The sequence below is a fragment of the Neopelma chrysocephalum genome, unplaced genomic scaffold (genome assembly GCF_003984885.1).
Source record: "Neopelma chrysocephalum unplaced genomic scaffold, ASM398488v2 Primary Assembly neopelma1_96770, whole genome shotgun sequence".
Lineage (NCBI taxonomy): Eukaryota > Metazoa > Chordata > Aves > Passeriformes > Pipridae > Neopelma > Neopelma chrysocephalum.
The window spans coordinates 569,326-594,666 of record NW_020925414.1 but is presented as its reverse complement, the minus strand read 5'-3'; the positions used below and the strand labels follow the sequence as shown (position 1 = coordinate 594,666).

The 25,341-nt window shown below is 37.2% G+C and overlaps 1 protein-coding gene across 6 annotated transcripts in view; it reads left to right on the top strand.

Moving 5' to 3' along the window:
• Nucleotides 1–25,341, top strand: part of ARL15 (ADP ribosylation factor like GTPase 15) — a 274,201-nt gene that overhangs the window by 113,273 nt on the left and 135,587 nt on the right. For all 6 annotated transcript variants that reach the window (XM_027709329.1, XM_027709330.1, XM_027709328.1 and 3 more), the window contains 2 exons: nucleotides 16,728–16,872; nucleotides 19,641–19,700. In XM_027709329.1, coding sequence (XP_027565130.1) covers nucleotides 16,728–16,872; nucleotides 19,641–19,700 — 205 coding nt within the window. The remainder of the gene's footprint in view (nucleotides 1–16,727; nucleotides 16,873–19,640; nucleotides 19,701–25,341) is intronic.

Here is a 25,341-nt window from a genome sequence, read left to right as displayed (position 1 = left end):
ATGCCACATGTAGTATAAGTACAAAATAAATTTGAACAAATAGAAATTTGTACTTTTGGCAATATTGTCATCTGAAACATAAGGAAAAAATGTGATGCTTGATGCATTTGCATTAACAAATGCCTGTTCTGAAAGCGGGAAATGAGTGGCTTTGCAAGAAACGAAGGGAATTTTTTTTAATTTTTTTTTTAACATGCTGCTAAATTTAAGGCTCAGAGTTGAGAGACTGATTTTAATTTCACATAGGAAACTTAGGGCATCCTCAAAGGCACTGAAAAGTCAGCAGACCAAAAGACATCAAAATGTTAATATGCTACTATTTTTACATAACAGGGCAGCCTGAAATTCATGTTAAAATATTCAGCTCTAGGAAAATAAATGTCTTAATTCTCTCTGCTCTTACAGATAGATTTTTCTTTAATGGCTATCAAGTAGGTAAGTGGTTCATAGATTACTCTTTTGTTTCCTTATGACTTGTGATAATCATAAGGAAATATGAACGGAGCTACACGGTACATGAATACATGCTGAGCTGCAGTCTAGCCTATGCACAATTTGCGGTGTAATTAATTTTAAAACAATTTAGGTATGTAAGCACTAAACTATGTGTGAAGGTTCACTGAATTAAGTTAGGCTGACTTGCATCGCTTATATGTGGAATACATATAAAATAGCGCATAGAAGTTGTAAGAATTCACTTCTTAATTCATGTTTGCTTGCTTTTTGTCCATTGCTTGAAAGAGCTTAAATATCACTTGTTTGTGTGTAGCTCCACATTGTCGCTTGAGCTGTCGAGGGCCTACTATGACTGTGTAAGGCACATAACTAGTTTTATTTTTAAACCAGTGAATCCCCACTTTTGAAAAGGGACTATGTCATGTTCTTTTCCTCTCCCTGGTCTGGATGCACTGTATTGCACAATATCTACAATGATTGCTTTCTAAAGCCTGTGCCTTAGGTAGTTAATTATCTGCAGCAGTATAGCATTCATGATGTGCAGAGCTGCATATGAATAGCCAGTACTAAAAATTTAGCATCAGGGCCAGAAACTGTTTTTTAATACAAGGCATGATTAACAAAAAGTATTGTTTACTGAAATGAGTAACTTCTTTATTAGAGCAGAAAACTAGGAGTTGCTGGAGCAGAGAAGACATGGGGAATCTAAACTGTGGAATGTTCTCTGCCTTGATTTATCTACTTATTTATTTTACCACTGTTATATTAATTACCTTCCAACTGACAAACAACAGAATTGGACAAAAGGAGTCTGTTGCAATTTTTTTGACTCCGCCCTGCTCTTACTTCTATGTAAAGCAGCATTTGTTGCATGTTTCATATGCTATCTGTGCAACTTCTAAAATACCATTTTTTGTTAAGACAAAAATGTTGCAGGCATACATGCTCAAAATGCATAGTAATGTGATATGACAGCCTAGTGAAACTTAATAGGGTACTCTGAGATGGTGCTTTACTTTTTCTCTTTGTGGGCATTGAAACCATTCCTATAATCACAATGCTATCGCAAAGGAAATTTTGCTGAACTAATAATTGCTTTGCGGTTGAGACACCACCACAAGTATTTCACTGCTGAAGTCAGCTGCAGTGGAAATGAGCCTCCCTCCCCTGATTTGGCCCATACCAGTGATCTCTCAATTGCCATCATCACAGAAGTTCATGGAGGAACAGATCCACTCCCACGTGTTAGCATTAAATCAAGCACCAGATCTTGGAAAGAATCTGCTCACAGACCAGGAAGCTGCCTGGTGTGGGTGAGCAGTCCCCATGTGTTGCTTCACAGGGCAGGTTGCCTGTTGATTCCCTTGGAATGCCTCATCCCTGGAGTGTAGCCTAGGGGTGATGGATACATGGATAACTATGCTTGAATCTGCATTCCTGGAGAAGGAGTGCAGTCTCCTGGACAGCCAAAGATGGCATGAGTTTTTAGCTACTGTTACTATGTAAGCATCCAGGAGTACTACAAATAGTTCCCAATTAAAAAAGAAAAAACCAAAACAAACCAAATCACTTCTCCACTTTTCGGGGTGTGTCAGTTCTTTCAGTAGTCTGATTTGGAAGCTGTAGCCTACCAGGGTCTAAAATTGGCAAGCATATACCCCTGAAGGAATGAGACTACGCTGTAGGAAATGTTCTCTTCTTCTTCATAGGTTGGTTTTTATGGGCCACACATATATGTATTGTGTGTTGATTCTGAAAATGGAAACTTGACCTTTACCATGTAGTACAGCTTAACCTGGTATAAGGTGACTGTAGGATAAGGACAACCAACAAAGAGTGACTCTTCAATATTGAAACACTTTTCTTTTGGGTATTTGGATGGAAGCATTGACTGAAATGTACTCTTCCTACAGACCCATGAATTAAAAAAAATCTATAATAAGATATTATTTGAATATTGGCTCAGCTGGTAAAGAGAAAAATATAATTGCTAGATGATGTGTGAAAATCCAATCAAATACTGCAGGACTCTTCACCATCATGGTTTTGAATGTCTCTAGAACTTTCAGATGCTCAGGTTTCTGAGTGAAACTTTCCAACCTGCTGCAAATTCCATGTGTTGAGAATGAACAAAGCCACATGCTCATTCACCACAACATGGAGAATACCCATGCTAATTAGTATGAAATGCTGAAGGGTATGGCTGACATTTCTGCCACATGATTTACAGTGTAAACTTGTTGAAAACTCCGGGATCATTATGTCAGTACTTTCCTGAGGGGACAACATGGTTGTAAAAGTGTAAACTGAGATTTTTCCCTTTGACAGAACAGAAAATCAAGAGTTTTGTTTGTTCATTTTTTAAATCATCTCATCTCATGTCTGTATTGGAAGAGACGGGTTTTGTAGTGTTAGAGCGATATTTTTCCCTGGGTGTGGTCAATGGGGAAATCTAGAAAGTATAGGATGTTTGCTTTCTTTGCCAATATTTGTTTTCAGTATCAATTTATAATGGCAAAAATGATGACATCAAATTCTTTAAAAACAAATCTTTGCAATCTGGTTTTTGTTTTCACTGTCCTAATATATCAGTGATCAAGTCTGTTTTTAATAACTAGCTAATGAGCCACTGAAATAACTCTTGTTGGTGAGATTATTTCTGGGAAGATTGATTAAATTCTCCTAATAGTACAGTAACAAAGTAGATCTAGAGTGCAACCAACACAGGAAACATTATGAGCCAATTGGTCTTCCACTCATGGTGGTTCTTACACAGAAACTAATGAATATTGCAGGAAGTTGGAATGCAGAATAGGGCTAGTATGACTTTTCAAATATATTTGGAATCTGTGGAATGGGGAGCATGAGAAATCTTGCCTAATTTTTAACTCTAATGTGACTGGAAAAGTATTTCTTAGAAAATGCTCTAGAGTTCTGACTGCTCCCCAGAGATACGAAGTCCAGGTATAGGGAGGTGGTCTTACTCTGCTTTAGAAAGATTATTAATTTCAAGTTAAGATCAAAAGAATATCCAATATATGTAACATCTTTACATATATGTAATATATATAATCTACCTTAAGCAAATAACACATATATATAACACTGACCTGCACTTCGCATGTTAGTGATGCAAAGGAGTTAAGAATTTAAATTTTGTCTGAGCCACAAGGTAGTGTTAATTCTTGTTAAAATAAGTCATCCACAATATGCACTTAAGGGAAATTCAAAGCTATTACAACAGATGGCCTGCCAAAGATCTTAGGTAATTTATGACAGTCTAATAATGTTAAATTCTTTGAACACGTGTAAAAATGGGGAAACTTGCAGGTCTAATTCCTGAAAATGTGGGAAGCACAAAGTTGTGTGAGAACACTGATGATTGAGTTGCACTGCAAATTCACACAGTTCTTTATTACTTGCAGTTTGATTTAATGGAGTGTTTAATTGTTGATAGAAGTTCAGTAATTTCTTAAGGAAATAGTATGTTTTTCTTTATCCTTAATGAGATCCTGTGTGGCACCTTCAAGGTAACTTTTTTTGTCACTGTGTTTGTCTAATCATGTACCACCAAATTATTTTTAACCAGAAAATTATAAAAAGGACTTATCTATCCTAAAATTCCACATATTACTTTCTTTTCTTTTTCAAATGAAACATTTGTGATCATGTAATAGTGCAGTACCATCACGCTGCATGTGTAGACTTTTTCAGTTTATTTTTTCAGTTTTTTCAGTTGATCTTTGACAGAGTATGACTTTTTTGATCCTTCTGAATCTACATAGCTTTAAAATGATAGAGCGAAGTCCAAGTCACATGCTTGATACAGTTAAATTTTGCTAAAATATGTGTACTTTTACCACATTTTCTGTACTGATAGGTTCACTAAGGAAAATCTTAATTTCTTGATTCAGTATTATTTCAACTGGCATATGTGGTATATCAAGCTGTCCCTGAAGGATTTTCCTTCTGTGTTTATCTGACACACAAGAAAAATTTTTCTAGGAAATACCACTGAATAGTATGGTTGATTGGAGTAGAAAATATATTGCTATTAGGCTGGAATGTATGGCTTAGTAGAAGAGAAAAGCAGTAGACAGCAGGAAGAAGAATCATTATACATTTCTCATTAAAATACTTCAGTGTGCCTGGAAGTCCAAGTAGGTTTTAATGTTTTTACAATGGACTTCATATGTATGCTTAGTGCAAAAATATTTACCTGGTTTCATACTATCGAACGGGGTTCTTGTTGCTATGAATGTGATTTTTCTAATGTGAACATTTCCAAATCAATTTATGGTCTGTTGGAACTTTAATCTTCATCTTATTTGTGGAAGATTATTTTCCAAGGATTTTTATTGGGATACGACATAACTGTTTTTAGCATTAAGGCTGTATAATGTCCCCAGCTGAAAAATCTTCAAACATTTAGGCTACAGCTTAATAGTTCATTTTGATTCCTGTTTCTGGACATGACTTAAATATGAGACTTCTCAGCTCAATTGTGTCATCTTACAATAAACTACTTTAAATTACTCTAATTCCCTTGTGCTTGATGGACATCACAATCATATTCTCATATTTTTTGTTGCCTTTTAGAAGGAAAGTTAGCAGTGAAATTTGCATTTAGTCATTGCTTTAGACCATGTTTCCATGCTGAAGGACTCTTTTCTTTTGAAGTACATATACGTTGAATTAGTCCCAAAATTAATTCCAATTCTATACTAAATAATAATAAAAAAACCTCATATAATTATTACTTCTCTTTAGTGTATGGAACTTACACTCTTTGCTGCTTTACACACATTGCACTGTGGCTTGGATCATGTTGAACTTCAGTGGTATTTCACTAGAAGGAATACATTAATAGCAACATGTTTTTTTCCCTTCCTGCTTGTATTCATAGGGGGCTTTTTTTCTGCTCTTTGGCTGAATTTTATTGTTCGGACTGACATTATCCTCAACTTTGTTAGGTTAGGGGTTTTGGAAATCACAGTTTACCCCATAATAATCAAAGATCTTTTAGAGTTCTTTAGAAAAATTACTGGAGACAGCACATGTGCACTTCTTTTTTTGTTTTCCTTCATTTTGAACTCTAGGCCTGGTTATTCTGTTCTTTTCCATCAAAATATTTCTGAGTTTAAAGAAAGATGTTGCTTGAAAAGATCTGAGATTTTTTTAGTTTCTGGTGGTAAGGAACTTGGAAAATTCAATAGGAAAACGGTAGCTGTTAACAAATTTTCAGATTGGATCAGGGTAGTTAATAGTGGCGGGAGAATTTCTGTTTCATCATCCTGCCCAACTGGTGAGTTTTGAGGAATGGTTTTTTTATGTGTTACTCCATATTTTTTAGTTTAATTTCCTTGCCATAAATCAGTTGAGGATAGTGACCTGACACAATTTGCAGTTGCTTCAGTTTCTCTGTTATAGGAGACATGGGGGCTCATACTGTTCTTTGGGCCCCAGAAATTTTGCCTTTTACCAGAGAAGTGTAAACAGCATGCTTTTCTCATTTACATGGGCTTCATAAACTGCTTGTATAAAAATGAGTAAAAAACATTCTTTTGCAGTAACTATTTCAAATTCTGATCTTTCTGCTGTTGACCTGCAGAGCTGGAAGTGACTGGAGTCTTGGAGGATCTACTCTTTTAATTCCTTTGGTTCAGTATCTATCCAGGAAGTCCCTGGTACTTCCTGCTCATCTGTACATGTCTGAGCAAGGTTGTCTAAGATTATATGTAGAGCTGATGCTCCACGACAGGCTCTTATTCTGTTTGGTTGTGGAGTTAGGGGCAGAGGTTTTACTTCCTGCTGGCCTCCAGAGATAGTATTTCGTATACAGTAGTACACCAGCACCTTGTTCTTGTCTCTGCTCTGCAAATCTCTCAAGTAGTGATTTATCTATGTGTATGATGATTCTGCTTAGTTATAAGATAAGGATGGTGTTTCACTGTGAAAGTTTATTCCTTGTCATACCTTTATATTACAAAATTCTAGCTTCCAGTTCTTTATTACAGTTCTTTAGTAATCTGTCAGTTCTTAGGAAAGTGGATGTAAAAAATTAAAAATACTTAGAAAAAGTTAAAGCCAGTTTTCTGCTTTTACAACTAATCATGTCTTACTTTCTAAAAGACAACTCTCTTCCATTTCCTAAGGCTGTTTTTCTTAATTGTCTCACTCTGAATTATGCTACCAGCTACAGATTGCTTATGTTTCTCTGATAGACTCTCATCATTATGGCAATTCTCTCTGGTCCTCAGTGAATTTTTTTCTCTAGCCAGCAAAAAGGACTTTCCCAGCTTAGCAAGATTTATGCTGATCTAGAATAAATGGTAAACTTTTTCTTCCTGTAAGAAGCAGTGAGTCAGTTCTTACTAAGGTATCTCCAGCCTCCTTAGACTATGTATTAAATCTCCCACAGCTATGCATTAAAGCAGGTGAGGAACTGAGCGCCCCAGAGCTGTGCTTAGTTATCTGAACAGCATGTTAAATTGATTTCTGCTTGGATTTGTGATCGTATTTCATCAACATCAAGTATATTCTTAAGTAACATTACATTTTTAAATTATGAGGATTTTTACGGAACTGTTGTGTAGTAATTATCTGAAAGAAACAGACAGTAATCACACTGTCGATGAAAGGACTATCACTGGGAAATGGATTGCACAGGAAAGTTTCAGGCTGAGGGCTTTCACTCCTTTTAAAAGCATTCATTTCCTAGAGCTGACTGGATGATGCACCTACTCAAAAGAGAAAAAGGTGAATCCCCTTATAAGGTTTTCAGCAGTTCTGAGACTACAAGCAGATCTTTCTCATAAAAGAATAATCTGGCATAATGATATATACTCTTGTGGATGGAAGTGTTTCATCCTTAATTGATAAAAAGTGGTGGTTTCACCTGGAGAAACTTCTTAGTTTGGGTTGTCAGCACCGCAGAGCTGGACACTGGCATACCTATGAGTCTGTATGGCAGGCTGTTTTGTCAGCAAGGCCACAATAATCTGTGTTTTCACAAAAAATAAAGCTGGTTCTTGCTAGCTCCCATTTTCATGTAAAAAAATTTACCATTTATTTGGGGTTTTTTTACCCAACTAACTCAAGAAAATGAATGGGCATTGTCAATACTTATGAAAAAATCCTGTTTGTGGGGTGATTGTGTGGATTTTTTGGTTTTTTTTTTGTTTGTTTCGTTGGTTTCATTTGCTTTTTTTAACAGTGCAAGCACATGAAAACATCTTCTATCTGTAGTCGACCATTGCTCTGTATGATCTATTTCCTTCCCTGTCAGCTGACAATCCCCATCTCAAACTGAGTTGTGTTCCCCAACCATTTGGGCACTAGAAGAAGGGCACCTGTTGGGTTTCTCTTCAAGGCAGTTTAAAGGCTGTGTAGTCCTTGATCCATGCATGTTCAGGAGTAACAAATTTGACTGTTCTGATTTTGCAGTGCTATATGAACAAAATAGCCAGTGGAATCTTCATCAACAAACAGATGGGTGACAGCTGAGAAACTCCATAGTAGATGTAGATATACAGCCAGAAAAAATATCCAAACCTGCATCTGAAGAGAGGAGAAATGTGAAATGCCTGTGTTGGAGCGTGAGATGTTTTCAATGACTGAAGTTTCTCAAACCTAACTCATGAAGACTTTGATTGAGGCAAAACCTGTTTGGCATTCCAGGAGACTGTCATTGATTAACACTTGAAGAATTTTTGGTGGTGCTCGAGATTCATATGCCTTCCTCTAATTGTATATTTTGGATTAATGGTTTTGTGTGGGTTGGTCTGTTTCCTCTCATGGTAGTAATGTGCTGTGCTAGCGAAGTACAACTGTTATGCTCTTTAAGGGGGATGGGGGGGAGAAGAGAGGTTCCTGTATATACCACTACATATTTCGTATTCCCTAGGTCTTTTGGTCAAAATAGGTATTCTCCTAAAGGTTCTTATTTTTTGTAAATATAGTGTACTGGGAAGGTAAAATGAAAAGGCCACATAAGATCAAAATCATTCATAGGGAGTCCAGTGAATAAGAGATACCCATAGCCTGCAACTATCCAATGCTTCAAATGCAACACTAGAGATTGATAATGCCATGAACTGGTAATAGACCACATCTGTTGGATCTTCCTTTTGTGTGTCCACCAATACTGGTGTAGTTCTTACTCCACTTTCTAGTGCTGAAAGGCAGTCTCGTCTTTAGTGTTCTTTGGCCATAAGATTTGTACTGTCTCCAAAATCAAGCTATCATTGTTTGATAGCTTGTCCACCTCCTTCTCTTATCTAAATACTTCCATTACTTCTTGTTAGACTGTGTGCACTAGCAATGCTATTTATCCTTACATTTAGATGGTAAATGGATAGACTGTTTCTATTTTAGTAGCTTTTTTTTTTGCATCAGTGTCTACTGATATCTTCTTTCCCTTACCTCCTGATAATTTTAGAGCAACTAAACATTTGTTGGTCTGCTCACTTCTTGGTTTGGCAATGCCTAAATTTGCTGTGGTGTGCTCTGTATACTGTACGAGCAGAGTGTTAGCAGCAGGGACTCCTGAGCAGGTTTAAAAGTGACAGTTGAAACTGTACTTTCTTTTTTTTAATGTACTGTCACACTGTCATGTTTGTGTTTAATTTTACTGTATGATATCTTGCAAATTAATTCTAAAACTCTTCTGACATTGAAGAAAAAAACCCCAGTAAACAGCTGGCTCAGGAACTGCACAGGGATGACTTTCAGCAAGCCTGAAAGCCCTAAGATGTGTTTTTGTTTAGTTGTTGTTGTCATTTGTAGCTTTTTTGGGGGGACATATTAAGAAAAAATAAACCCTATATTCATCTTTCATCCTTACTGGAAATTAGACGTGACAGGATGTGTCACATGCTTCACTTTTGCACATTGGGGCGGTGCTGCTACTGCCTTTTTTGCTGGTATTTTTGATGATTCTTCAGGCTTTTTTTAGTGTGATTGTGTTTCCTTAAGTTGTGAAACAAATTGTTTGCAAAGGCTTTCGTTCGTCTTTTCCATTGTCTTTGTCTCTTGCTGTTAAATGTGAATGGACTGATGGACTGAATGAGATGAGTTACTCTTGTGCAATAAAACAAGTGGAAAACAAACTGTTAGAGAGGAAACAACTTGAGCAATATTTCTACACTTGATGGAACTTAGAAGTGTCCAGAAGCACCTTTGGAGCTTGATTTGTTTGATACTGCAGTGAAGCAAGTGATTATCTTCTGTTCAGAGTACCACCTGTGCACGTTTATAACTGTTTTGCTGACTCAGCTTTGGTTTATTATAGCCATGTGCCATTTTATTTTATGTAGGCTTTTAAATCATACTACTGCATTGAGCATCTGAGTACATCTAGAACTTGATATTATTTTACTTCATGCTGTTTTCTAGCATGTTGTGAATGGAGGAGAGAGTCATAATTTGGTTTTGATTTTATAAGGAGTGTGCAAGAGATTAAGGTCAGAGAGTCTCATTTTCCCTTTTGGATGTGAGGTTTGTGATTTGTTTTGGCTGATAGTAGGGGAAGGACTCCTGTTGCCTTACAGCTTCTTCCAGGGAAGTTGTCTTTGACTGCATTTATTGAATTTTTGTGATTCCCGAACTTCTGGGTCAAGCTTTCACTCAAGAGCAGTTTGACTGATATCACATGAAACAAATTATCTCCTGCAATTCAAACCACTGTGATTGTATTATCACAACCATGAAGTCTTTTGAAACTATATGCTCTGAACAGCAGTGTTCTATCTAGCTTGTCATAAGTCATCCAGTTCTTTCTTCTTGACTCCCTGTATTTCCTCTAAGCCTTCTCTGTTGGTAGCAGAGTTGTCAAATATGTTGAAGAATGAATAGGGCTGTGTCGTTTGTCTGGTTTTGGTACTTGAGCCTGTATCTTATGTCTTGTTCATCTTGTGACTACGTTGTTGGAAGTTTTTTGAGGTGTGATTGCTCCTTTTGGGACTCCAGAATCTGGCTTCTCTATGAAACCAGGAAGTTTTTGATAGAGGAAGTTAAATAATTTCAACCAATGAATCTAAATGTATTTCTTAGTAGTCAGAAGGGAGAATCTGAGATTCCTGCTCCAAACTGTATATTGCTGTTCTAGTATCCTGTGACAGAGATGGTCCTATGCAAACCTCATGAAGTTCAAAAAGATCAAGTGCAAGGTCCTACACCTGAGTTGGGGAAATCCCAAGCACATCCGCTGACTGGGCAGAGAACAGATTGAGAGCAGCCCTGCCAAGAAGAACTTGGGTGTTCTGGTGGATGAGAGGCTGGACATGACCCAGCAACGTGCAATTGCAGCCCAGAAAGTCAACTGTGTCCTGGGCTGCATCAAGGGCAGTGTGGCCAGTAGGTCAAGGGAGGTGATTCTGCCCCTCTAATCTGCTCTTTAGAGACCCTACCTGGAGTGCTCCATCCAGGTCTGGGGTCCTCAGCGCAGGAAGGACATTGACCTGTTAGACCAGGTCCAGAGGAGGCCACAAAAATGCTCAAAGGGGTGGAGCACCTCTCCAGTGAAGACGGGCTGAGAGCACTGGGCTTGTTCAGCCTGGAGAACAGGTGGCTTCGGGAGACCTTAGAGCAGCCTTCTGGTACCTGAAGGGAGCCTACAAGAGAGCTAGTGAGGGACTGGTGACAAGGGCAGGTAGTCATAGAGGGAATGATTTGAAACAAGCAGAGGGTAGATTTAGATTAGATATTAGGAAGAAATTATCTACTGTGAAGGTGGTGAGAACCTGAAGCAGGTTGTCCAGAGAAGTTGTGGGTGTGCCTCCTTGAAAGTGTTGGATGTGTCTTTGAGCAACCTTCTAATAGAAGGTGTCTTGGCTCGTGGCAGGGGGATTGAATCTTTGTGGTCCCTTCTGACCCAAACCATTTTATGATTCTATGATTTCTGTAAGGTAGGATATCACCAGGACTCCTTTTGCTCTGTAAAAGTACCTTGCTTCACTGAGAATTTGTTTTCTTCTGTCCTTTTTTTATATTATGCTGTCTCTAATGCCATATGCTTGTCTGTCTTTCTGCAGCACAGGCTGATACAAAGTTGAAGAGGTGTAGGTGCATGTGTAGAAAGAGTGCTTTTGGTGCAGTCAGTGGGCTGACCACTCACTCATTAGCGGGGTTAAACTAGAAAATTGTTTGTGGACTGTCATAGAAGGAAACTAGTCATGATTTTAGAGGTTTTATCCAAGCTGAACTTCACTTCAGGATGGCAGTGGCTATGTGTGTATTCATTCATCTCTCTTGGTAGCCACAAAATGAACAGCAATCTGTTAGGTTTTGTCCTCATTGTTGAAATTATGTAGACAAAGATAAACCCTATCAGTCTGATGTTTTGAAAACCTGAAAGCAGTGTCGCTTATGGTGTGTCTTAAATTAAGTAGGTTTTCCTCTTCCTCCTTTTTTTTTTTTTTCTGTCGTGGTAAAACCACCTGTACAGCTAAATGGAAACGGAAGAGTCTGCAGCTTTAGCTCGCACAGTCAAATAAATAGATTCCGTTGTATTAATTTGAAGTTAAGGTATTAATACAGTTAAAGTTTAGTTTATTTATATATCCTTCCCCCCCCCCTCTGTTCATGGTGTGTAATTTCATTCTGGTATTATGTGTATTTTATTATTTGCATTCAGTTATTCCACTGCTGTTCCCAGTTGTTTCCTATTGTTAACATTATAATTGTCTACCTTGTGCCACTGTGTCCCTCTCCCCCAGCCCCCTACATATCAGCTTTTCAAGGTTTGAGATTTCATTGTGCTTCTGTATCTCAGACAACATCAGAGCTATGGAACCTTCTGTGTGTAAATTTTACTTCTTTTAATAAACTGTGTGAGTTTTATTAACAGCTTCAGATGATGATTTACCAAGTCCTCTGGATATAAGTGTGCACTGGGTTCTAGAACTCTGTTTCTTCAAAGATACCTTAACTGAAAAATAAAATGTAAAGGAAGACCATATCCATAAGTATAAGCCAGAGGGGGAAGGGAGCAGAGTTATGGTTGAGCTTTCAGCCTTAATTCTGTATTTCAAGAGTTCTGAATGCTTGGTTTGTTAGCATTACTGCTGCACTAACTTAGGGTATTTTTCCATGAGAGTGTGTGTGTTTAACCAACTAAGCATGAAATCCCTTGCTACTGTTTGTCCCTATTAAATAGTGGCAACAAAAGAAACAGACAGGAGATGGGTCCAGAACAAAGCAGAAATAATGGAGTATTTCACCCCAAAAAGGAGAGTGAAACGAGAAGTACAATGAGTAGGCAAAGACAGACTCAACAGCTGGAGGCAGTTTAATGTGTTGTAGAGAGTAGTAATTCAGGGACATTTACTGCCCAGAGCTTCAATCTGTGATCTCCGAGCGGCACAGACATCAGAAGTGTTTGGCCATCCCTGCTGTAAACACAATATGCTTTCCCCCAGAAGAACTCTCCATAGAGCTTTAACCCTGTCTAGGGTTGTCAGCATAAATATTGATCCACCTAAAACAAGAGTTGTCTCATTGGGTTAGAAATCCATAAGGTAGAGTAGGACTGACTGACTTCTTTCTTAACTCTTGCAAATGATTATACATGCACATGCAGTGTGTGTGCACACTTAAAAGTGAAATAAAAGTCACAGTGGTTCTGAATATTGCACAAATTTCTGCACACTGCAGCACGTGTTGCTCCCAGTTTCCTGGATAAGTACACCCTTTTTTCAAAAACTGGCTAAATGCATGCATATTTTAAAGATACCTTATTGTTTTATTTTCAGTACTTAAAAATGCATTTGTTCATTAAAATACAAAATTAACATTAAAATTGTGAAAGCTTACATTTTGATATGTTGCTCCCCTTATAGTAAGTAAGGTCTTACCCTGATAAGATGAAAAGGCTCAAAAAAAAGTTGTTCATTTTTTGTTGCTAACAGTGGGGCTGGAATACACGGCCATATCCCAAACAACCTTTTAGTGACTGTACCAGCCAGCTCTGCTTGACCATATGTTTGCAGTAGTCCAGTGTTTTCTTTCTGTCCCCTCCAACACTTCCTCCAAGAAGCACTGTTTGGGTTCAGAGTTTGCTTTATAATACCTAGAAGGCAGGCTTTTATTGCCCATTGAGCAAATAGGGTTTGGGATTCAATGGAAGAGACTTCCAAGTCCGTATCTGACAAGTATTTTGAGAGCAGTCAGACTGTTAGTTCAAGCTTCTCTTATGCCCTTTGGGTTGTCCAAATGGAGTAGAAAGTATGCTGGTTTGGGAAAGAACTGAGCACTAGCAGTGGATTGAGCAAGTCTTTCAGTGTTTTTGATATATTTGTGTTTTGGAATTCTGGGATGGCTTCTTTAGTTACTACCACACATTTATTGCAGTTCTGTGGATTTCAGAGTGCACTGTAATGTGTGATGACATCTTAAATAATGTGTAGCTCTTGGTCCATGGTTATAAAATATTCCAGGATGCATTTCCTGTCCATAATAAAATGCAGAATATAAGGTGTAATTTTATTTGCATGGTCAATGACCTCTGAATTTTCTACTCTCCACAAATATTGTACAGCTACTAGATGCAGCTGCCAGAGTTGTGACAATAGAGGTTTTGTCTCCATAATGGAGCTCTGACTTTGCTAGTGGCCAGGTAACTTTAAGCTGCTGAGACAACAGGAAGAGGGTGATCAGGCTGTTTGTATAGTGGTATTTCCAATAGGAGAGATGTTCATTGAGCTCAAGTAAGGAAGATTGCAGAACAAGTTTATAAAGTTCAAATATATTACTACAAGTATCCCCTACAATGCGCTGTAGAATTTCTCATCTTAGCCACTTCTAAGTGCTATACACAGTAGCTTAAGTTTCAGCAGCTTTTTGAAGCTAGAATATTAAAAGTTTGTTTTCATTACACCTAAATCAATCTACTGAAGGAACTTAGCCTAGCACAAGGACAAATTCACGAATATAACAAAGATGGGGGAATCATATAAAATAAAATATGAGAGTTGTCTGGAGGGAGCCATTTACCTGGCTTCTGGAAATCTCAGAAATTTTCATACCTAACTGTGCTTACTGGTGAAGGATACATGAGACAGTGGTGGGTCTACATGTGCTGGTTTGGATGTGCAATTTGACTTAGATTTTTGATCATATGTTTAATCCACAGCATATAAAGATTCTCCAGACTAAGTTAGACTTGAGGAATCTGCACTAAAGAGATACTGAAGTTTACAAAACCTGCCTGTGGAGCCCTTCTGTCACCCACAGAGCCTCCATATGTATTCTACAAAGAGCATAAATTACCTTTCACAGAATTAAAGGTTATTAGATGTTGTCAGGGCTGCAAGAGAAATGTCTGGTTGCATATGAACTGGTACAGTGTCTGGACAGAGAGAAGCAAGAATTCCATCAGCTCATCTATTCCTTTATGTTTTTCAATATGACATCAAGAGGTTGTTGCAAAGATGCCATACTGACAAGGACAAATTGAATGCCTTTTAAAGACTGGCTGCGGAGGGTCTGACACACAGCCTTGGGAGCTCTGGCAAGCTTCGAAGAATTTTATGTGGCCTTCAGCCTAATATCCATTAAGTGAAAACTCTATTTAAAGGAGTTTATGTTGTGCAGTGAACTCAGTTGGCCTTTCTCACTTAAGTGCCAGAGTGGAATATTTACCGTGGCTTTGTAGAATCTGGGAGATAAATATAAACCAGTAAATAAACAGAACACCAATAAATAAAGCTATAAGGCATGTTTACTCCTTTAAGCTATGGACACACATGTAAGTGCAAATCTTCTTGAAAAAAATAATTCTTCAATCAAATTTTAATAGACACAAAGCTATTATTTTTTAAAATCTCTTACCCTTGTTCAGCTTAACTACTACTATAAATATTTTTACTTCTTCTAAAGTATTTTCTTTAACTTTTTTAAAAGGTGTTAAAAGGAGTTTTGTAACTTTCACCAAACATATCTTTTCCTTCTTTAAAGCAATGGAAACTGTTTCAGCAGCATGTATAATAGCTTACCATCTATACAGAAAGAATTCAATTAAATTTCTGCGTTCTGTGAGCTGTTTTTTTATAATCACATTCTCACTGGATGATTTGCTCAGGGTCAGACCCCACTATTTGTGTCAGTGCCTTACTGACATCAGTTCAGTTTCTCTGCTCCTACAGTAGTCCTCAATGGGAGAAACTGGATAGTAACAAAGACAAACTAAGTTAAGGTTGTAAAGACCAGATCTCTTTTCCCAGTGCAGTGATTAGTTTGTGGTTAAGATGGAAATGGGGCTATGTAAAGACAGAATGTGTGAGAAAGTAGTGATTACATAAACAAGTTTTCCCTTCTCTGTTGCAGCAGATGCCTTCCTCTGATGTGAAGGTGGCATATGTTGGGGGAAAAGGTATTTATATATATTGGGCTGGTGGAGGTCTGTCTTGGACGTTAGCAGGTAATTATGCTCTATACATCAAATATAAACTTCCTAGCTTTCCCAGGCTGGTATGCTTTTAGATTTTTACATAAAAAGCTTCTATATCGCAATAAGGAAGGGTCTGAAGAACCTTACTGAGTGCCTAAGGGACCTTTTGGATGAGCTTGGCCAACTATGGTAAAACTGTTTAAGAGAAGTGAGCAGAATCCTGAAGTAGGCTTTGTGTAAGATATTTTTCTTTCTTTATATCATGATTAATTTATACTTTTCCAGGGAAAGTGACAAATCTGCGTATTTTTTACTAAAGCTGTGTCCAGCAAGGTTTATTTATGTATTTACTAGCCATACTTCTTTATGGCAGATATTGTAAGCTAAAATGCATGATAAAGCAAGCCCAGGAAGCACATTAGTGGAGCAAACATTCCTGATTCTTTCCTATGACAACAGGTAAAGCCTTACCAGCAGCTGCTGAAGAATGGCTCTGATATTCTCACCAGATATTGCATGAAATTAACACAGGAAGCAAACTCATGCATAACCAACTGCAGAGCTGACTGGGGCATGTGCCTATTTTGCTGTATGTGTACAGTTTGTGCTATTTGGGTAATATTCCTTAAACCAGCTCTTTGAGGTTTAAGTGAAAATGTCACACATGTATTTATGTTATTCTAAATTTTAGTTGAGGTGGTCTTGGTCTGTTAATTGTTGACTTCATCAAAATAGCAAGTTGGAATAATAATTTGCTTCTCTCCAATGCCTTTATGTTTATAAACTTGAATTTAGAACGTTGTTGAATAAGCATTTGAAGAAACCTAAAAAAGTAACCTCATCCTTTTGTTTTTGTTTTGTTTGTTTTGCTCTACCTTGGCAGTGTTTTAGAGCACTTTGCTGCAAGGGACCGCCACCACCACGACCTGAATATGACTTAGTTTGCATAGGCCTCTCTGGTTCTGGCAAGACGAGTCTTCTGTCTCAGCTTTGCAGTGAGAGCCCGGAGAATATCGTGTCTACCACAGGTAGGATGCTGTCTTTATTCCATGGTGTGCTGTAACATTTCCCAAAGGTAACTTTTGAAACATATGGCAAAGGTTGCAGAGAGCTTCATCCACTTATTTTGCTGTTGAAAGTACCTAATGGATTGCTTTGAAGCTACCACTACTTACTCTTTCAGTGTTTGTTCATACATTGGGGAATATCCATGAAAACACACAACTTGGAATGTGTTAAAGATCCAAACAGTGTGGTGTAATGAAGCAGAACCATAATATACAGTAGCACTGTCCTGTAGACACATTACGGCATTTCTTTCTTTTCATTTTACTTTAGGCTTTTAAGCAGTCTTGTTATATGGAGAGAAAAGAGGAGAATGTGCTGTAAAATAGAATAGGACAGTGATGCTCTGAAACTTAAACTAGGATTTATTTCTGCAGATACTTGGTCTATACTGCCTTATAGTGTATGCTAGCAACCAAAAGAATAAATGTGATAGAGATAATTTTTTTTCTAGTGATAATCCCTACTTTTTAGAGCAGCAACAGGCTTGTTTATGTATTAAGGACAGATTGAGATCAGAGAATCAGTTTACAGAAAGTTTCAGTTGTATTGAGAAGGTACCTGAAAACAGACAGCACAACCACAGATAAAAGGTATCTTAAGTCCAAAAAATTTTAATAGGCATTTTGATATAGGTGAACTTGAATGCCTGATACTGAAAAGGGTGTTTTGATTAAAAAACAATCCAAGAACAAAACAGCACCAGAAGAATCAGAAACAGGAATACCTGGCTGCAAAGTTCCCAAAGAGGAAAGATTAGGTCATAGAGATCAAAGAAATCTGGTTCAGTGGCTGCAGCAATTATTAAGGTTGATTTGCTGATGGAACAGATACCAAGTGTTGTGCAAGTAACTTGTGTTTACAGTTGCATGGCTTTGTATTGTAGCTGTGGTTCATGGGCTTGAATTTTATGAATATGCCTTAGTAACCCTAACTGTTTTGTTAAATTTACAAGAACATAAGGTTATTTAATACAACTGTAAGTAAAATGTAAAACAGATACAAGGGAATACTGGGTTTTTCTTATGATGAATAATTAACCTGTTGCCTACGTAGTGGTGTTATTGGGAATGTTAGAGATCTGACACTTCATTGTGTGGAGAAGGTGTCAATGACTAACTCAAAAAGTTAGAGGAAAATTGTAGAGTAATTCAGCCTTGTCTCCCCCTCCCCTGGCCCCTGCCACCGTCTCCTGAGCTTTATCTTTAGAACTTGCCTGGAATTAGAGCAAATTATACTTTAAAACTTAAGACTCAGAAAGAAATAGTAACAGCAATTTAAATAGAAGGATAGAACTATCAAAGGAAATAGTGAAAATACAATTAATTAAAAAAATATTTTTTTATTTCCAGATAGATGCAATAAAATACTATTATTTAATCAGGCAACTTGAGGAACGAAAAATTACTCTGAGGAATACTAAGCAGCATCTAAAGCAAAATGATGCCATATGGGATATTCAGCTTATCATAAATCTGCTTGTGTATACCATATCTGTGCTACATCAGAGAATATTGTGGGGAATACAAGAATACAGTGTGACAACTTCTCCACTCATATTTCAAACTGTAACCTGTATTTTTGGTTTTCTCATCAATGCCACTCAGGTCCATTCCAGTTTTTCCTTCTTTCTAGGAAGAGTTTTAAGATTTAAGACAATAAACCCAAAAATATTTCATAATTATTCCCTTCAGACTTTCTTGTACTTTCCTCTCTAGCACTGACCATAGCTGGAGTACTGGAATACCTTATTGGTCTGATCTGGGAGAAAAAACATCTTGTTTCTGTTAAATGATAGCTAATAAACTTGAAGTATAACACATTGATTCAAAAATTCTTTACTCAGTTCACAGGTATGTAATCATGTTGAAACAGTGTGCTCTAGATGGAAATAAATTAAATGTCTGGATATTTTATGCTGAAAGAGCAGACATAATTTTTCCTATGTAAAATATTATGTACACTTATATATACGTATCCACGAAATATACAGAATTTAGTATATAATACATGGATGAATTGCTGGGAGCCTTTCACATTCCCTTTCTCTTGGTTGTCTGAATTTTCAGATAAGGGTAAAGATGGCAGGTTTTGGTGGTTTGGTTTTGTTTCTTTTTTTTTTTTTTAATTAGGTTTTAAGCATGAAATGAACTAAATATAGGATTCAGAGATGTTTTTGGTGTGCTTGTGACCATTTTAATACATCCAACTGAGGTCTGTAAAAGGATCTTTCAGTTAATAACATTTATAGATGGGGATAATTATATATAAAATTTATACTTTGAGTGTAACCAAAACCTGTGAAGATTAAATGGAAGAAAACAGTGATTTGAATTGCATGTTGTCTTCAGCATCTCCTAAAAATTGCAGAACAATCACTTCTGGTAGTCTGAAATCTCTACATTAGTTCTAGATGTAGTAAGAGATGATTTTATAACACTAACTCCTTACCAAATGATAGATGGCCTAGGTGTAAGTTTTGTGCTTAATTTTATGTGTGCCAGCTTCTTAATAGTGTAATTGAAAATTTCATTGTTTATACTGATCTATTCTCTTCCTCCCACACCTCCCACCATGCCTTATAGCTGATTTAATAACGCATTGAAATAGAATTTCACAAGCAAAATCCTGGTTCTTGATGGGAAAAGTCTTCTTTTCTGAATGTATGCAATAGATTTCAAATGACCCCTTTAACAAATAACTTACTATTCCTCTTTATTTCTGTTCTTAGGTTTTAGTATAAAAGCGGTGCCATTCCAGAATGCCATCTTGAACGTAAAGGAACTTGGAGGTATGGCACTTGAATTCATTTGGTTATAAAAACATTTAGTGTCTAGATCCCATAATAACAGATAGCTGTTTTAAATTGTTAGTTGTTTTAAATTTAAAAATGATTAATCAGTGCAGCTGGAATTAAAAATCTGTGTTTCATCACAGAAGATAAAGTTAAGAAAAGTTGTATAAATCCTGACCTCAAAGAACAAAGGGTAAAAAGCAGGAGGCGCAGAAGGCAGCCAAATGTGGTGTATCTCCTAATTGTAATTTCTTGGTTTGCAATGGTTAAGTTATACAGAAATACAAACTGGACTGAAACTGTGGTATGGCTGAAGTAGCAGCTCAAGGAAGTGTGTTCCCTGTGTTTATTGTACGTATAAGCTTTTACTTATGAGCACTGGCTCAGGTAACTGTATGAACATTTGGCAAAACCAATATATTGACTGCACCACTGAATGTGTTGCAAAGGTAGCCAACTTCTAATGAGTTTTATTCTTTGGGAACTGTTCTCCTGTTGGATTTGTTGGATTTTGGAGCCATAGTTGCTTTATAGTTGTGAAGTTTTTTAATTGTCTGTATACATGTAACCTGCTTAGCTGCCCAATTCTGACTCTGAGTCTCAAGTTATCAAGAGGTAACTGTTAAAAAGAAGAAAACACTCTCCTAATAAGAGTTCTTGTGAAGTCTAATGTTCTTCTAATTAAAAAAACTCTTAGATACTTATATTCTAGAATTTCTTCTCTTTTGTATCTTTTTTATTTATATAAATAGAGTAGAATGAATCTTGAGGATGTTTATTAGATTTTCAGCAAGCTTGGAACCTCTCTTAAGTAGAAATTAATTTGGTTCTTGAAGGAAGTTTCATGAGATCAAATTACATGACAGTTGTCTTATCTGAAACTGTTTCAAGAAGGCTTTAAGATAAGCACATATGGAAAGGATAGCATTTCCTCTTTACTACCATTGGTCTGTGGATTGAAACATGCATATTTCTGTTTAAGCATGTATCCTGTAAAAAATAACCCAGTAGTTTTCTTTGATAAAGGGAACTCTCATCAGGAGTAGTGTTGATTCTGCATCTGTTTATTATCTGCATAATGTCACTTAGTCATTATGTCACTTTTTGGATTTTTTTTTTAAATATAGTGAACCATTTGCAGAATAGTTTATACATTCTTGCTACCCAAGCTGTATGAAATATGTAATTCATATAGGTAAATGCAGGTTTTGATCAAGATTTGAACCTATGTATTCTATAGCAGATTCTCATTAAAGACTCTTTCTTAACCTTTTCTTTTATGCAGGTGTGTGTGTTTTGAGAAATCTTATCTTAGTAGAGGGCTTTGACTCATGGCAAGATGTCCTAAAGTAATCCAGAATATTTGATCTGAGTGTTTTAAACAAGGATTGCTAGAATTTTTACTGCATCTATTTATTTCTTTTTCCTTTAAATATGAGTGTTTACATGTCCGTATTTAAAAATTATATAACCTGTTTTTCCTATGAGATATTTCAGAAAAATGCTAATTCCAATAGATTTTCATTGTCTAGGTGTAAGGGAGCAAAGGCAAGCTTCCAAAAATTTGTTTTTCTTCCAAAAGTTGGTGGTCATTAGTGGCATTCCTCAGGGCTCATTATGGGTCCCAGTCCTGTTTAACGTCTTTATTGATGATAAGGACAAGGGGATTGAGTGCACCCTTTAAGTTCTCAGACGACACGAAGTTGGGTGGGAGTGTTGTTCTGCTGGACCGTAGAAATGATCCAGAGGGATCAGGACAGGCTGGATTGATGGGCTGAGGCCAGTGGTATGAAGTTCACCAAGGCCAAATGCTGGGTCCTTCGCTTTGGTCTTAACAACCCCAGACAATGCTACAGGCTGAGGGCAGAGTGGCTGGAGAGCTGCCCAGCAGAAAAGTACCTGGAGGTGCTGGTTGACAGTGGCTGAACATGAGCCAGCAGCGTGCAGTGTGGCCAAGAAGGCCAATGGCAACCTGGCCTGTATCAGCCATAGTGTGGCCAGCAGGACCAGGGCAGTGACTCTACCCCTGTACTGGTGAGGACACACCTCGAGTTGGGTGTTCAGTTTAGTTCCTCATGTCAAGAAGGTGCTGGAGTTGGTCTCTTCTTCCAGGCAACTAGTGACAGGACAAGAGGACATAGGCTCAAGCTGCACGAGGGGAAGCTCAGTCTGGACATTGGGAAGAATTTCTTCATGGAAATGCTACTTAAATGTTGGAATGGACTGCCCAGGGAGGTGGTGGAGTCAGCATCCTGGAAGTGTTCAAGAAGTGACTCGATGTGACAGTGCCATGGTCTAGTTGACAAGATGATGATCAGTCAAAGGTTGGACTTGATGATCTAAGAGGTCTTTTCCAACTTAATCATTCTGTGATTCTGTGGTCAGCATTCAGCCTTTTAGCTGAGAAACATGTTCCTGTTTGATGAATGTAAAGCCTGAGCTTTCTGGAGTACGCATGGTTTCTCTCTTGCTGCTCTATGAAAATAAAGCAAAACATTTTACATGTTTAATTGCTGTTAAATTTTACTTTGGAATTTCTGCTTCTGGTGTTGAAGAGAAGTCTATATTTTTGTCTTATTCCTGATTTTTGTCTTCATTTGTTATGGTATTGTTATATCATTTCTCTCTACTGTAGTGTGGAGGTCTTCTCTAGATATTTGATCTTGGAAACTTGGAGGAAGGTAGAAAGGCATCTGTTTTTACCAACCACTGTCTGCTGTTACATGTTATTTAGAGAGTGAAGTTCTATATAGTTTTAGTTTTTGATACTTTGTCTTTTTAGGTAACAGAAAGCTTCATATGTCATAATACAGTAACATATTAACAGCCAATATTTAAAACACTTACAGCACAAATCATACTGCTTATGGTTCTTATATTCAGCAGCCAAGCAGTTATGTGAAACAGATGCTGACTGTGTAGTATCCTTTCTGTGTGGCTGAAGTGGTATACTTCCTTGAGGGTGAAGATGGTGCTAGTTTTTACTATGCTGTGTGCCTCTGGAGCTGCTAATGAAGCCAGGTTTTATTTCTTCATTTCTGTAGGGGCTGTAAATTTTCAGGCAAAATATATAGAAGACAGTCTCCTTTTGCCTCTTCCTGGACTGATTAACTCTTCATCATTCTTTAACATTTAGGAACATGGAAAAAAGTTTGTTGTGCTCTCTTTGCAAAAGTTTTTGTTTGAATCACATGATACTAGAAGGTAGAAAACCGTATCCAATTTCTGATTTTTTAAATTGTATTTGTTTTCTAAGACAGGTTGCCTTCCTACCAGAAATAAAGTTTTTATCCAATTTCATACATGTTAAGTGCTATGTTTAAAAACCTTGAAGTTGATCCTGAAAAAGTAGGAATATGTACAGCTTTCAAATCTAGCATAGGCCTGCTTGAATTACTTGAAAAGAAAGTCCTGCCTTATTTGCTGACCAAGTTGAACTGCCTGTTCTCTAAGTTACTGCTTTGGTATATCAATAATCCCTTCCTGATTCCTGAGAAATTAAGAAAATTACTGCTTTTCCCCCCAAAATTTAGTCCATAAAATAATGTAATTTAGATTACTGTGAAGATATGCCATGCCCTAGTCCACATTCTTTCAGAATGTACTATTACCAGGACAATTGAAAATATCTCTCTATATTGTGCAACTCAGCTTAGTAATGGTATAGAAAGAAGCTACAGTTTTGATTATTTCCTGTTAGGGTCCAGTAATCTTTGGTGGGAGCTAAGAATGAAATTGTCTGTGATGAACATAACAGGAAAGTGGGAAAAGACTGTAAAAATAAGGCAGATGATAACACTTGTTCAGAAGATTCAAACAGTGTTTTGCTGAAAAAAGTTTGGGATGCTGAATACTGAGGTTTGTTCTCAAGGTAGATAATGGAAGGTATAAAGGCAATAGAAAGCTTTTTCTTTGGTTCTAGCAAATTCCAACCTGGAGACACAGGGGATGAAATCATTGTTTATTCTGTTTTTTTTTTTTCAGTCATATGCTGTTGTAATGCTGTCAAAACAGAGTATGAAGTTGTGGTGTCTGTTGCGACAGAGGTATTTATTCAGGACTATGTGAAGATTTAATGTCCATCCTGGAGGTCAACTAATAATTTCCAGGGTTTTTTTAGAAGAAGTTATTTTATAATTCAGTTTGCTATCTTGTAAATACAGGCTTAGAAACCACTGGTGAGATGCCAAATACTGAGCCACATCAAATTTAAAAGAATGATTCTGGATGTGAGCCCTTTTCCTTCTTATGGAGTTTAAAAATACTAACAGCATGTTGTAGGGTTTACTAATGTTTTCTATTTTATTTACTAAAATATTGTCATATGTTTCTGTTAGTTTATGTAATACACTCAAAGGCCTTTTTCACAAGCATAGAGACTGCATGTTGTGTAGTCATATTTAAAAATTCATTTAAGACAAAAATGCGTTAAGTGCTTACCAAAACCAGAGTGGTTAATATCAGGAATGCTCTTGTCTCCAGTTGGTTGAGCATGGCCAGGAAAGAGAGATGAGAACTTGCCTCCCCATTGCTGTTACTTCTTACGCTTCATGACCAAAATCATAAATTCACATTCTTAGGCCAGCTAAATAATTGTCTAGGTGACAGCTTGAGAACAAATAGTTTTAAATAGGATTGATTAAACAAAGCATGCATATTTTGCCTTAATTTGGAAGTAAAGAGTAGAAGAAAAGAGAGTAGGAGGAGAAGTCACACTGTTGTGCAGTCCAAATTGAAGGGAAAATATGAACCTCTGGAGAAGACAGCGACAGTTGTCAGGTAGTATTTGCCTTGTGAAGAAAATGAGGGAGGAAGGAGAAAATAATGTTGATCTATTAATTGGAATTTGAAATTTAAATATTTTTTGCTCTGTGGAGGAAGAGTGGAGTACTGAATACCGTTCTAGCAACATAGTCTATGAGAGCAGGTAAAATTTCATCAAGTTAGTCATCGGAAAACTGATACCACAAGTCAGTGCCAGCCTCAGTCATCTTCAGAGGGATGAACTAACAAAAAGCAATAAAATCTCCATACCATATTTGACTAAAAGGCAGTTCACACCTCTACAAAATCTGGTTGCAGAGTACATGCAATGCCATCTGTGACACAGCTTCGTCAAACAGTTTACAGAATGTCTTAGCAGATGAAATTTTTAGTTGACCCTGTTGAGCTGTCTAAACTGTGAGTCGCACAGAGCCATTCAGCTTCCGAAAGCATTAAAAGTTAGATCTGTTTGCTATCAGTCATGCTCAGCCTGCTGTTCAAATGGTGCCTAAGCCCAGGCTCTGTCACATAGTTTCCTCATTTCATAGATAAGAACGATTATTTACACCCGTTTATGGATCTTGTTAACATGAGTCCTGAGGAAGGTTTGATAAGCATTCAGCCTAGTGATCTTACCACTGTTCTTTGGAAATACTGTTCTTCTTCTAAACTGGCTTTTTACAGTGAAAAGACAACCTGCAGTCCATCTCATTCACAGCAAGTAGGAACCATGCAAGCAATGACTATCGCAGCCATGTACAGTAGGATAAGCAAAACGTGAAATTTCCTAGTTAGGCTTTTTGTGGGGTGAGAGCTGGTTGTTTTTGTTTGTAGGATATTTTCTTGAGGGAAAAGTAGGACCTTTGGTTTAATT